This window comes from Octodon degus, unplaced genomic scaffold, assembly GCF_000260255.1.
Source record: "Octodon degus isolate 3935 unplaced genomic scaffold, OctDeg1.0 scaffold00003, whole genome shotgun sequence".
NCBI lineage: Eukaryota > Metazoa > Chordata > Mammalia > Rodentia > Octodontidae > Octodon > Octodon degus.
In genome coordinates, this window is record NW_004524579.1 from 28,243,444 (window position 1) to 28,257,234 (window position 13,791).

Genomic DNA, 13,791 nt, shown 5'->3' on the forward strand with positions numbered 1-13,791 from the left:
AGTTCATACTTCTCTATATTTTCAACACTTCTTTTTGTAAAACCTGTCTTAGTGAATGTGAAGAATCTCATTGTAGTGATTTGCATTTCTCTGATGATACTGAATTAGGTTAGTTTCAGAACTACATATGAGTTAAGGGAAGGAGACAGGATGCTCTCAAGAAGAGGCAGTGGGGTAGGTTAAAGGGTATGAGCCCTACTTACATTTATTTTCAATTTTCACATACTGTTCCTTTATAGTTCCTTTAGCAGGTAACTTGACAAGCATTTTTATGTTCAGGTGCTTATATACCAGCAGTTCCATCTGTTTGTCCTTCCAAATTACTGTTTCCTGGTGTTCAGTGTTTGCAGTTAAGCTTTATGAAAGAAAAATGCTCAAGTTTGACTTCTGATTGAAAGAGGATATCCTGAGGATGTTAACAGTCATCTTTGTAAGACCACCCACCTGTGTTAATCAGTTTGTAATAAACTTACATGAAAAGCTATAGGAAACACAGATAAATGAAAGCAGAGTCAGGTTGTTGATTAGGAGTAGAGTCTATGAAAGGTATTTTGGATCTAGGCCAAAATCAGTATTTAAAGCCTTTGGTTACTTTGAATTGTTTGATCAACTTAGATTCTCAAAGGAAGATGGTACTGTTTCATAATAGACTTAATTTTACCATCCAGAGTAAGGGGTAAATCGGTCATGTACCATGTATAAATTATGGTGTGAAATGAGGCAACCCAGGTCTCAATGTAGTTGAGCTTACTTGAACAATTTTAAATCTTCTGACTTGAATGTTGTAATAACATAAATAATCTGAATGTTTGCTTAAGTACATAATAAATAATTTTTATTATACTTTCATATGAAAAATCATCAAATTTCATCTTTATGGTTACCTGTAATATATGTTACAGCTGTTACATAGATTTTTGCTAAAACAGTGTATTTACAAGATAATTGTATTGTGTCCATATACGACAGTGATTTGGCTGTTGCAATTCATAATGAGAGAATGGTAATCATACTTGAATCTTCAAGATTCATAAATAAACTTTATATTCTACTCCCAGATAATGAGATTATATATGTACCATACTTAACAATAGTTAAAAACAGAATCAGGGGTTATTTAGATCTAAATATAAAACACAGCACTTACAAAACTCCTAGCAGCTAGCAGGAGAAAACGTACATGACCTGAGTGGTGAAATTTTAAATACTGCATCAAAGACATGAGTCAGGAAAAACAATAGGCTGAATTTGATTGAAATTAACTTTCGTGAAAGACTGTCAAGAGAATGAGAAGACAAATCATAAGGAAGAAAATATTTCCCAGAGGTTGCCTAAATATACAGATTTAAAACTTAATAAACGAAAGCAACTTGATTTAAAAATGGCAAAATACTTGAACAGACTTCAGTGAAAAAAGATATACATATGGCTAGCATCTGAAAATGCATTCAACATATGTCATTAGGGAATTGCAAATTAAAAAGAGATGAAGAGAGCTACTATTACAGCTCCACCTAATGGTCAAAATAGAATATATGGATAATACCAAACAGTGAACAAGGATGTGGAGCTCTCATTCATTGCTGGTGAAAATAGAAATTGTAGTCATTTTGGTAGTTTGTTCCTTTCTTACAAAATTAAACATACTCCTTCAGACAATCAGTCAAATTCCTTGGTATTAACCCAGATGAATTGAAAACTTATGTCCACACAGAAACCTGCACACAGATGTTTATAGCAACTTTATTCATAAATGTCCAAACTTGAAAGCTGCAAAACTGTTCTTCATTAAGTAAATGGACAAACTGTAGTACATCAAACTATGGGATCTTATTCAGTATTAAAAAGCTGTCATGAATAAAATACATCAATGTATATTATTAAAGACACTGATCTGAAAAGGCCACATACCATATGATCCCAGCTGTGTACTTTAGAAATGTCTAGAGACAGAAGCTGAGTGTTAGAGTTCAGAGAGGAGGGAGCAAAGAATAGGTAGAGTACAGGATTTTCAACACAAAAAACTATTCTATGTGAAATAATGTGTGTTGGATACATATCGTTATAAGTTTGTACAAACATATAGAGTGGCCAGTACTAAAGAGTAACCCTTAACATAAATTTTTTACTTTGGGTGATAATGATGTGTCGGTGCAGCTTTATTGATTATGACAAATATACCACAGCAGTGTGGAGGTGTTGATAGTTGGGAGAGATTTATGTGAGGGAAGGGCTTCTGTATACTTTCTGCTCAGTTTTGCTGTAAACCTTAAACTAGCAAAGTTAATCATTGCCTTTTTTAAAGAAAAAGTACTTACAGAGTTGTTTAGCTTCTCAAGTGCCCCTGCTTTGTGCTGTTATGTAATACCTTCTTAAGATCTCAGCCTTCTGACTAAGCAGTGATGCTTCTACTCTGTCTTCTTTTTCCTACAGCTTTTTCAGGTGACTGCTCTTTTTTGTGTAATATTTTGGTGCTTTTACAAAGATAGAAAGATTGTTTTTTCTTAGAAAAAAACTATGGTGTAATTATTATTTGGTGAGGTTTTTTGATACCAGAAATTGAACAGTGCCAGGCGGGCACTGTTACCTTCATTGAGCTATATCCTAGCCCTCCATTATTTGTTGCTTATTGAAAAAACGTTCTAGTACTTTCAGCAAGATGGAAGGAGAAATGATATTAACCCCTTCCTTACTATTCCAGTGCTTAGTTTGCTTAATAAAGAACACTGAAATTACTGACAAACTCATCTTGAAAGAAAAATGACTACAGGAGGCCAAAACCAAAATAAGTAACACTTACTGACAGCTTGCTGTATAGTATGCTAAGTTACTTAGCACTCTCATTTTGTACATAAGAAAATTAAGACCCCAGAGAGTTTTAAGAAACTTAACCCATCAAATGTTCAAAAAAGTAGTCAGAAACTTTAGTGAAATCCCATATAACTTTCACTTAGATGAAATAGTTAAGATTTTATATTTGCTTGATCATTCCTTTTTTCTGGAGTGTTTGAAGACAAGCAAACATTGATAATCTTGTTAATCTATAACTAGGTACTTAAGTACACATCGCTAAAAAATGTAGATATTTTCTTCTATAATGACAATGCGGTTTATTACATTCTTTGAAATAGCAGGAATGAAAGAATGGTAAAGAAAGATGTTGGTCATGTGGCCAAAGTCGTTAACTCCAGTCTAAAGAAAACTCGGTAGTTTGGTTATGAAAGTATGGTGTGATTTCTTTTTTTTTATTTTTATTTTTATTTATTCATTTATTTATGTGTGTGTGTGTGTGGCCAGCTCAGCCCACCAAGGGGCAGGGCTGGCTGGCATGTGGTGCTGGGGGATTGAACCGTGGTCCCTGTGATTTGCTAAGCTTGTTCTAAGTAGGTGTTTTAGATCACTGAGCCCTCTCACCAGCCCCCTGGTGTGATTTATTAACTCTTCCTTTGCCACACATGGGTAGTTTTTCACAAGGACAGTGACAACTGGCCCACACATAGATAGAGAGGCCTGTTGCAGCCAGTCATCCTGATAATGAAATGTACCTCAGGGGAGCTCCAGGCCACCTTTCCTAATATGTTTTATACCAATTATAGTTTATATAGAAATTTGAAATTGTTAATAAATTCTCTTCAGCTGAGAGATAAAAATGAAGTTATGAGTTTTCAGTCAATTGCACGTTGATTTTTAATGTATGTAGTGTTTCCTAATGGATACGTAACATTTAAACATTTAATTTAATGTGCACTTTGTTTTAAAAGGTCTTTGACTTGCGGCAGTGTCATCGACAGATGCAGCAGCAGGCAGCCACTGCACAAGCTGCAGCAGCTGCCCAAGCAGCAGCTGTGGCAGGAAACATCCCTGGTCCTGGATCAGTAGGTGGAATAGCTCCAGCTATTAGTAAGTATGCTTTTGATTATTTTTCTTAAGGTTTAATAGTGACATTTTATCTTGATTCACTCGGTGGATTAAGTCTTTTAAGCAATGATAGAAATTAAAAATCTTACTGGGAATGATAACATTTTTGAATTTGTAAAAAAGTTTCTTCTATAATAGTTGCCCTTTGCCTAAGTAAAATAGGACCTGTTTGTATTTTTTTGTATCAAAAAGAAGTATGTGATAAAAGGGGCCATTATTATGTTATGTTGTTCCATCTCCCCTTTTTTGTTATAAGTCCTGCCTCACCAGCCAGGGTGGGTTGTAAGCAGTGAAGTACTTGGCATGATTCTGTTAAGGAAGCATGCTTCAGTTTTAGAATTGGATGCCTCTCCAGTTTTTTGTTGCTGTTTTTTTTTTTTTTTTTTTTTTCTTCTTCTTCTTTTTTAAGTAGAATGCTAAACTTGGAGAGAAAACTAAGTGAGGGTGGTATTTTGATAACTTGTAGACTTTTTTTTAATTTTAGGGTAATATTGAACTATGTGCCAGGTTTCACACTGATGGGGAATTTTTTACTGCAGAGTTAAACTCCTGACTATAGACTTTTTGATGGAAACACGTGGCACCCATCTTCCACGTCTGAAGGCATAACTAGTGATTCATTCAACCCCTGTTCTTAACTTCTTCAGTGTGGTAAGCAAATCACACTGGCTAAGAAAACTGCAGTGGCCCTGCAGGTTTCTGTACAGTACATGCAAATTCCTCCCATTAGTTTTACGGTAATATTGATTAATGCAGATTAACTATGACTGTATGTTTTGATTGGAAAATTAGATGCAGATTCTCTGTTGTGCTTTAAGTTCAGGAGTTTACAATTTATCATAGATAAGACATACTCAGAGTTTTTTTTTTTTTTTAAATTTGGGTATCTGAACCATTAATTTGCTAGTTTTGATGCTATAAACAATTTTTCAAAAGAATTCAGAAGTAGTACTAGTTTTTTAATGCTCATCTACTTCCCCTGCTGTGTATTATCTTTGTTATGCTGTGAAATTGAGAGGAAGACATCGTCTGGGTCATCTAAGAGGTTTTAGCCAGACATCTTAGCTGTCTCATTGTCATTTCTTACTCTGAAGTAGGCTTTTATATAGTAGGGCTAATTAGAACCAACCTATGGATGTGTGTTACTTCTTAAAAACAAATTATTTCTTATCCCCACATCTCTACCTCCAAAGAGAAAAATAGATAGGGTGGTAGTGGATTGTGGTAATTAATAATTGGTGGTACCTAGAAGACACAGGAATGTAAACTGCTGTAACCAAAAATGTTCAGTTCTTATTGGTAAAGTTTAGGTCTACAGTTATTTCTTGGCACTTTGACAGAGAAGTTATATGCTGAGGAACATAAAGAAAACAATATAGGGAGGATGCAAAGAGATCATCTTCTCCCTCTGATGTCTTCCGAATTTTTCCGGTAGGTCTGTCAGCGGCTGCCGGCATTGGCGTAGATGATCTTCGTCGCTTATGCATACTCAGGATGAGCTTTGTGAAAGGCTGGGGACCTGATTACCCAAGACAGAGTATCAAAGAAACACCTTGCTGGATTGAGATTCACTTACACCGGGCCCTCCAGCTTCTAGATGAAGTACTTCACACCATGCCTATTGCAGATCCACAACCTTTAGACTGAGGCCTCTCTCTGTGGGGGCCCCTTACCATTGTCAGGATGGTGGACTATAAAATACAGTCCTGTTTATAATTGGAAGACCTGTTTCATTTTTGTTCTGCTTTATCTTTTCATAAAGGGTTGAGAAATGTGTTTGCTGCCTTGCTCCTAGCAGACAGAAACTGGATTAAAATCATTTTTTTTTTTTTTTTTCTATTTAGAACTTTTCAGGCATGGCTCAGAGCTTGAAGATCAGGAAGAACACATTCTTATTAAATCTTCACCAGTTATGTATGAAGGAGTCATTCCAGTGCTGGGAAATTTAACCCTTTAAAATGTCTTAGAGCCTTTTTTATGCAGAACATCAGTGTGTATGTTATTCTACAGAATAAATTCAATATTGCTGATTTTAAAAGCAGAGAAGTTCTCGAAGTTAATTCACCTATTTTATTCTGTGTGCAAATTGTTATTGTCAAATATACTTTATTCCAAGATATTGTGCCATGTGGGTGAGTTAATATTATTAAGAGCAACTTTACTCTGTGTTTAAAAAAATATAGTAATGTATTATAACCTTTTATCCAAAATATTTTTTGCAAGTTAAACTAGTGAAGATGATTTCAATTCACATTGTGTTGCAACCTCAGTTTTAATTTTGCCAAGGCAAAACACTAATCTGTGTGTATATTGAAAATTCCTTAAAATTACCAGACAAATATCATTTAAAACTACATTTGTTATACCTATCAAATGAATATTTATCAGTAAGTATACTTCTGCCCTGTTAAACAGTAGATGTTTTCTTCTGTATTTCTGGGCACATCGTTGGTTACTAAGAAACCTAGAAGAGGAATTTCTTTTCCTTCATTAATTCATAGGGAAAGGTTTTGTATTTTTAAAAAACACTAAAAGCAGTGTCACTCTACCTAATGTCTCATTGTTCTGCAAAGGTGGCAATGCTTAAATAATAAGTATTTTGGAAACTGCTAAATTCTATGTTAAATACTGTGCAGAATAATGGAAACATTGCAGTTCATAATAGGTAGTTTGGATATTTTTGTACTTGATTTGATGTGTGACTTTTTTTTCATATACTGTTTAAATCATGTATGTTATGCCATGTTTAAAATTCAGTTTTTGTATCTTGGGGCAAGACTGCAAACTTTTTTATACCTTTTGGTTATTCTAAGCCCTTTGCCATCAATGATCATATCAATCTGCGGTGACTTTGTATAGAAATTTTAAGTAGAAAAGTTGCAGATGTATTGACTGTACCACAGACACAATATGTATGCTTTTTACCTAGTTAGTAGCATAAATAAAACTGAATCTCAACATACACAGTTGAATTCTAGGTTTGATTTTTAAAAATTTTTCTTTTGCACTTTTGAGTCCAATTTCAGTGGCAAGACACCTTCTACTAAATGACAGGCAGTAGCCAGTTGTATTGGGCAGCTTTGGTTTTCCCCTCATATTCTACCAGGACTTTTTCGTGGACATGCGTATCACTTACAGAGTTGCTTAATTTTTTAAATTTTTCTTCTAACGTAGCAAAAATAAGCCTGATTGTTTATAAGACAAATAGATTCTTTGCAGGCTAGATGAATGAAATGAAATAAGGCATTTCAGATGTTCTTACTTTTTACTTGAGGGCTTTCTAAAGCTTCCTAAGATCCTTTGAGATGTGTTACGTATTTGAACTCTAGAACACTTTCACATACTGGTCCTCAAACCAATTGAAATAAGTCTATGACCTTGCTTAGACGGTCTTAAGAAGATGTCCTAGAAACCACTGAGTGCTTACTGCTGTGATTTACAGACCTCAATCCAAGTTACACATCTTGTTTTTTTAAAAAATAGCCTCTCTACCAACTTCTTTCTGTTGTTAAGTATTCACAAATACTTAGAAGGAAGTCCAATTTTTATCTAAGTACGTTTGGTGGTTTTTAAAGTTTTACAGGCAGAATTTCGAAAAGATACCTTCTCTAGAAATTTTGTCTTTAGGTTTACTTGACTCTGCAGGAGGAGTAGGAGAGGAGGGAATTTTAAAATAAGAGTTTTTAACCCGAATTACTTGATTAGAACCTTAGCTGTGCAATGGTGTGATCCGTTGCCTCTTTTTCTACTTTAGAGAAGATTTTTCAGGTTTAGTCATCTTGTTGAAAATATTTGCTAATAAGTATGTCAGGAGCCAAGCCACCTCTCTTGGCTTTTTTGTATTAAGAGCCATAAAATATGAAAGTACTTTTAGTTATGAATTGCTTATATTTTTACCTAGATTGTCACATGATTTTGAGAAAGCATCTAGTATGTTATCAATTATTCCTAACAGCTTAGTTGTTAAACTATATTTCCATTTTTTAAAGGTGGTCATCTTTGATGAATAAGAATAAGAATCTTACTAGTTTAAAATATTATGTCCATTTTAGGAAAAAAATAGCTTTGGTAGTTTGTAGAATCTGATTATTATGTGGGTATAGTTTAGAGTGGTTTTCTTCCAATAATTCATATCTCAAAGACTCAGAATGTTGAATTGCAGTAAAAGCTGAATGAAAGATGAAGCAGGTACTTTCAGTGTGAGACCCATTGCGATTTTGTCTTGTGCCTTTCTTTGCATTATCAAAGGGAGTCCTCAATGGTATTGCCTTCATTTGTCAGGGAAGAAATTCTTTTGCAAGATCTATTTTGTTTTCCACAATTTAGTACCACTAGTATACAGTGGTAATGATAATAAATCACTGCCATGTCATCTTGCTTTTCCAGAAACATGGCTTGTTTCTATTCCCTTTACCATTAAATATGTCACCCATTCCTTCCACAAACATTACAGGTTTGCAGATTGGATGGTTTGGCTAAAGGACCAGTTACTGTAACATCCAAGTAATGGCACACTCTTAGCTATGTTGTATTAAGAGTGAAAAATTGATTTTTATGGAAAACTCTGTGGTTTGTAAGAGAAGTTTTGAGGGCTAAGTAAAATATTTTGTCTTCCAGATAGTAAATACCTTGTTTCAACTTTTTTTGGTTAATTGTAGGAAGGTGTGTTACAACTATCTTTTTGACTGGCTGTTTGGAAAAAGAAATTTTGTATTTTCCCATAATGCTCCTGAAGTATCTAGAAGGGAAATACTTGTGCCCCAGGTCTCTTGATAACTGGTTAATAGTCAAATAGTCACTAGCTGTTTTATGAAAAATCAGATTAATTCCAACGCTTTTTGAAAACATTTTAGAAGGGGCACTTTTATTCTGAGTAAGGAAGAGCTGTTTGATAGTTGCTGTCTTTGTTATCGTTTTATTAATTTATTGATAGCAGATTAGTAAACTTGTGAATTAAGGTTACAGAGGCAAATAAGTATATGAGAGCAATTACCTGTAAAGTTAATTAACAACTCTTGTCCGTGGGGCAGGTAACACTTGGTTTAAAGAAATACTTTTTCCCCCCTAAAGGCAGAACCCATCTTGTTGCTGCTAGTAATCTATAAACAATCCCTTAAATCCTTCTTGGCAAGATAGAGAATAGGTATGAGAACCTTGTGCAAGTCTTTCTATTTTCTTCCTTTTGATAACTAGGTTATTTTTTCTGTTTTACCAAGAAGAGGGTAAGAAGCTAGTGGCTTTATCCATAGCAGCATTCTTGGCCCATCCTTCTCCCCAGTGCTCCAAGGTGGTTTATCTGGTATCACTGTGGAATGAAATTTTCTACAGACTTGCCTTACTAAGCAGAAAAACATTAGTTTGTTTTTTTAAGCCTTTTTTAATGGAATTATATGTATCCAGAAAATATACTGGATAAAACATTTCTTTTTGCTTTATTGTCTCTGTGGACTTAAGTGGCTTTAAGAAAAACTATTTTGCCATTACTAAATGGTTCCAGACTATTAAAGTTCTGAATTTTTAGTGTTTTTAACCTTCCTTTCATGTTCTGGTTTTTATTTCCAACAACTACCACTTCCTATGTGCTTATTAGTGTGCCTCCCTTTAGTATTTTGTTCTTCCCTTTCTGATTCATTATTTCTAACTGCTTGAGCAAAGAAACCGAGACAACTGAAAATAGAACATTCAGTACCCATGATGCTTTCCTGTCAAGTGTAGAGAAGGACTTCACTGCACAAGCATTTGATACTGGTTTAATTGCTTTAAATGCTGATTCTTATGAGTTTTAGGTGATTTTATGGAGAGAAATGAGTCATGATCATTTTCACCTTTAGAGTTATGTTTTAGAAGGTTTCATTGCTTCCACTTAACTGGTGCTCATAGAAAAACTGGGGTTACAGGGTTGCTAAATTAGCATCAACAGCCAGAGGCAGTACTCGAGGACACTAGCAAACAATACACACCTACAAATCTTGGAAAATAAGAGGGCCATTTTTGTTTTGTTCCATTTTGATTTTTTTCACTGTCCTCTCTTCTGGCCTTCTCTCTATATACTTTTGACCTATAGGTGCCTTTGTGAAAATTGAGGGTCTGATATCCTGCCCCAAGGAGTTGATAAAGTAATGGCTGATACTTTCAGGGATTTAACATCAGACTTGAATGAATGAAGCTTCTTTTTCTTTTTTTAATGTAGGAGAAACTGAAGAGAAAACTTCAGTGAAGACAATCATTTCTCTCTGTTGAGGTGGATATTTTTCACAGTTTATTTAGAATGCTTTCTTAGTATGTCTAGAGCTAATGTTCTTAAATGGCTCTGTGTTAGGCTGGACAGTGGCACACTAGTTTGCTTTGCCAGTAATCTGATGTGTGACCTTGAGCAAGTCATTTGCCCTCTGTGGGCATCAGTTGCCTCATCAGTAAAATGAGAGTTGGACTAGATTATTTGTTCCAGCTCTGAATTCTAAGTGACCTTGCCTGCCTTGCAGCAGTTTTCGTATTCTTCCTTACCTTTGCTCCACTGTTTAAAGGGGCTTTTTACTTATTTCCATGTTATTCAAATGAGACGGCTTGATATTTTATTATTGTTCTGTGGACAAGAAGTTACATAATATGTCCTTAAGACTTAACCAAAGGCTTAGCACCACCTTAGGGGATACAATAAGTACTTCACAAACAAAAACAAACAGTACACGAGGAAAAGGCCTTAATTTTATTTTTGTCATCAGAATTTATAAAGGCTTTTTCTGAGTCATGACCTTCTGTTTTTCAAGTGGGTATAGGTGTGGTACCATCTTCCTAAGTGCTGTGTGTTGGTAATTTTTTTCAACTAAAATGGATTAAAAACCTGTTGCTAATGCCTAGTGATATTAGAGGCTATTAATTTGGGTCTTTGGTTTCTTAACCCTTCTAAACCTTAAAACGAAAATTCTTCTGTACTGCATCAAGTAAAAGGGTTTAAATGGCTCAAAAAGTATCAGTGAATGATAATTCACTTTTGACTCTTTTTAGGTCCAATTTAGTTAGATGACTTTTATCTGGATCATTCCTCTTACAGTTCTCTCCAGTCTACCCTTGGATGAGTACGTTAACGAAGCTGGCTTTTTTCAAGGACCTGGAAAGCCTTCCTTCAGTGTGGGTTGATGATGAGGGGGTTTGAGGAGTCCTGGTAGAGGCCAGCTCTGTGGTAGCTGGAGAGGAAGGGATGAAACCAGCTGCTGTCGCTAAGGCTGCTTGTCATTGGTAGAAGGACTCATGGGCTTGGATTGGTTAAAAGGCTAAATGTGGAGTTGGCAAACTTCAAATATGTGGTTCGATTCAATGCATTGGATATGTGACTTGTTGGAAATGTATGAATGCTTGTAGATGATGAAAACCTGTCGGGCTCCAGAGCCCAGTTTGGAAGAATGGGGAGCTAGGGACAGATTTGGTTTTGTTTCCCAACTCTGTCTCCTTCCCTGAGGTCCGAGGAATGCAGCTATGCCGAAGCTCAGAGAAGAGCCCCTCTTGGCTTCTGCTTTTGGAAAAACTGGGCAGCTGAAGCTCCAGGTAGTTCCTTTGTGGCTTTCTGTATACATTTTCTTGGTTGAAGTCTGTGGCTAAAAAAATAGTTGAACCTTTCTTGAGAATTCTGTAACAAAGTATGTTTTTGATTAAAAGAGAAGGCCAACTAAATAATTATGTGCTCATTCTTTTTCTGAACTTGTGAGTATCTCGAATCTGTCTGGAAAGAGTTCCTCATCATTTAAGGAATTCTCAAACTTGAGGTCATCATTTTCCTTCATTGCTCTGTGGCCATTGAAATGGGAAATACAGCATCCCAAATACGACCTTGAAATAACAGTCCCTGTTTTCTCATTTTTCTCTAAAGGAGGGGGTGGAATGATAGTGACTGGAGAAGATGTGGGTACTGGGAGATTAAGAGAACCAGGATATTTAAAGGAGAGGCACAAGTTGGAGATATCCTCCACTTAAGGATTCAGAAAGGCTCCCAGCTGCTTCCTTAAAGGAAATGGGCATCACAGAGAGGGGTGTGTTATCAGGTAAGTGATTCGGTGGCAGTGGCTTATGAATAGCATTGACCACATCAGCATTTTCTTCATGATCTTGCTGGCCTGAGTTTTTAGAGATTTGTCTATTAACAAAGTTTATGATATTGTAGGCTAGAACTTAAAAGAGGGTAGTAGACTGTCGTTTAATCATTGAATTTCTGAGAAAAAAAATATTATGGTGCTATTCAACAGAAAGGAAAGTTGTGTGTATTTTCATTTTTATACTCTTGGTCTTTGAATTTTTTGTGTGCTTTATTCTGTTTCCCACATTATCACAGCTTCCACATACAGCAATCTCAAAGTTGAGATGTTTCCAAATCTCTAAACCTTTCTAATCCCCGTAACTTTACTGATAGATTGCTATGCTTTTTCCCTTTAGCCATTTATGTCCTGAAAGAGTAATTTTTTAGTTCTGGTCCCACTTTTAGGGTGACTTCCAGTTCTATATTTTGATGTAGTTCTGCTGGGCCACCTTAGTCACAGACAGCTAAATAAGTTTAAAGAAACTAGAGAATTATTGCCTGTGTATCCATCCTAAGAGAATGACTGAAGGAAGTTCTCTAAACAGAATGAAAGTGATAAAAGAAGAACGTAGAACATCAGGAGGAAAAAAAAAACAGTAACAATTTGGGTAATGCTTTCACAGAGTTTTCTAAATTATGTGTAATAGTTGAAGCAAAGATTATAATGCTGCCTAAGATGGTTTTAAATGCATAGAGAGGAACTGTTTAAAAGTTCAAAACTGAAAAATCAAGGTTCACACTGAATGTGTTTTCTGTATTTCAGAGTGGTAAAATTAGACTGCAGTAAATCTAAAGTAATGCCTAATATAACTACTGGGAAAGCCATATAAAGAGATACACTAAAAAAAAAAAAAAAAAAAAAAAACTACGTAAATCAAATTGGAATTCTAATGTTCAACTAACAGAATAGGGCAGGAAAAAAACAAAAGTTGGAACAAAGAAAAAATTTTAAATGATAGATATTAACATGAAAATTAAATATAAATGGTCTAAGGCACCAGTTAAAAGACATGAACAGAATGGAGTTAGAAATGTGACCTAACAGTATGCTTCTACCCTCTTTCAATACACTGAAAGAAAACTAAACAAAATCATTGAAGACATTTAAGAACTCAGTACTACTCTCAGCTGATCTAATTGGCGTAAGTCATCCAACAACAAACAGCTTTTCTGGGGACAGAGATGATAAATAACAGGTCCATAGTACAGTTGGACAGGAGGAATAACTTCCAGTATTCTTTAACAAGTAGGATAATTCATGGTTCAAAATAGCTAGTAGAGAAGATTATGAATGTTTCTAACAAAAAGAAACCACAAAGTTCTAAGGTGATATATATGTCACTTACCCTGACCTGCTCCTTTCTGTATTTATTAATTGAAATTTCATTCTGTGCTCCCAAAATTTGTAATGACTGTTATTTAAAAATACAAAACTAGGCCAGTGAGATAGCTCAGCAGTCTAAAGCACCTGCTTAGGCAAATGCAGGGCCCACAGTTTGATCCCTGGTGCCACATGCCACACCAGTCCCACCCCCAGAGCGGGCTGAGCCAGGAAAAAAAAAAAGTTTATTCTTTAAAAAAAATATGTAAAATTACATATGTGTTTCAAGTACAAACATAATATATACCGTCATAGATCATCATGGATAATAAAATTCAAGTTTTAAATAGTATGCAGAATATTCTCTTAACCTCATTGTACTCAAACTAGCAATAAAGACAGCAAGAACATTTCCTACAACTTGAAAAGAGACAACACGTTTCTGAATAACCCATGGAACAAAGCAGGAACTTAAGGAACATTG

At 35.2% G+C, this 13,791-nt stretch overlaps 1 protein-coding gene across 1 annotated transcript in view; it reads left to right on the top strand.

The window, feature by feature from the left end:
- Smad4 (SMAD family member 4) overlaps positions 1-10,588 on the top strand; it is a 69,511-nt gene extending 58,923 nt beyond the window's left edge. Inside the window, exons 11-12 of the mRNA XM_004623662.2 lie at positions 3,762-3,900; positions 5,354-10,588. Of these exons, the coding sequence (XP_004623719.1) occupies positions 3,762-3,900; positions 5,354-5,565 (351 nt within the window). The 3' untranslated portion in view covers positions 5,566-10,588. The remainder of the gene's footprint in view (positions 1-3,761; positions 3,901-5,353) is intronic.
- The last annotated feature ends 3,203 nt before the right edge of the window (positions 10,589-13,791 follow it).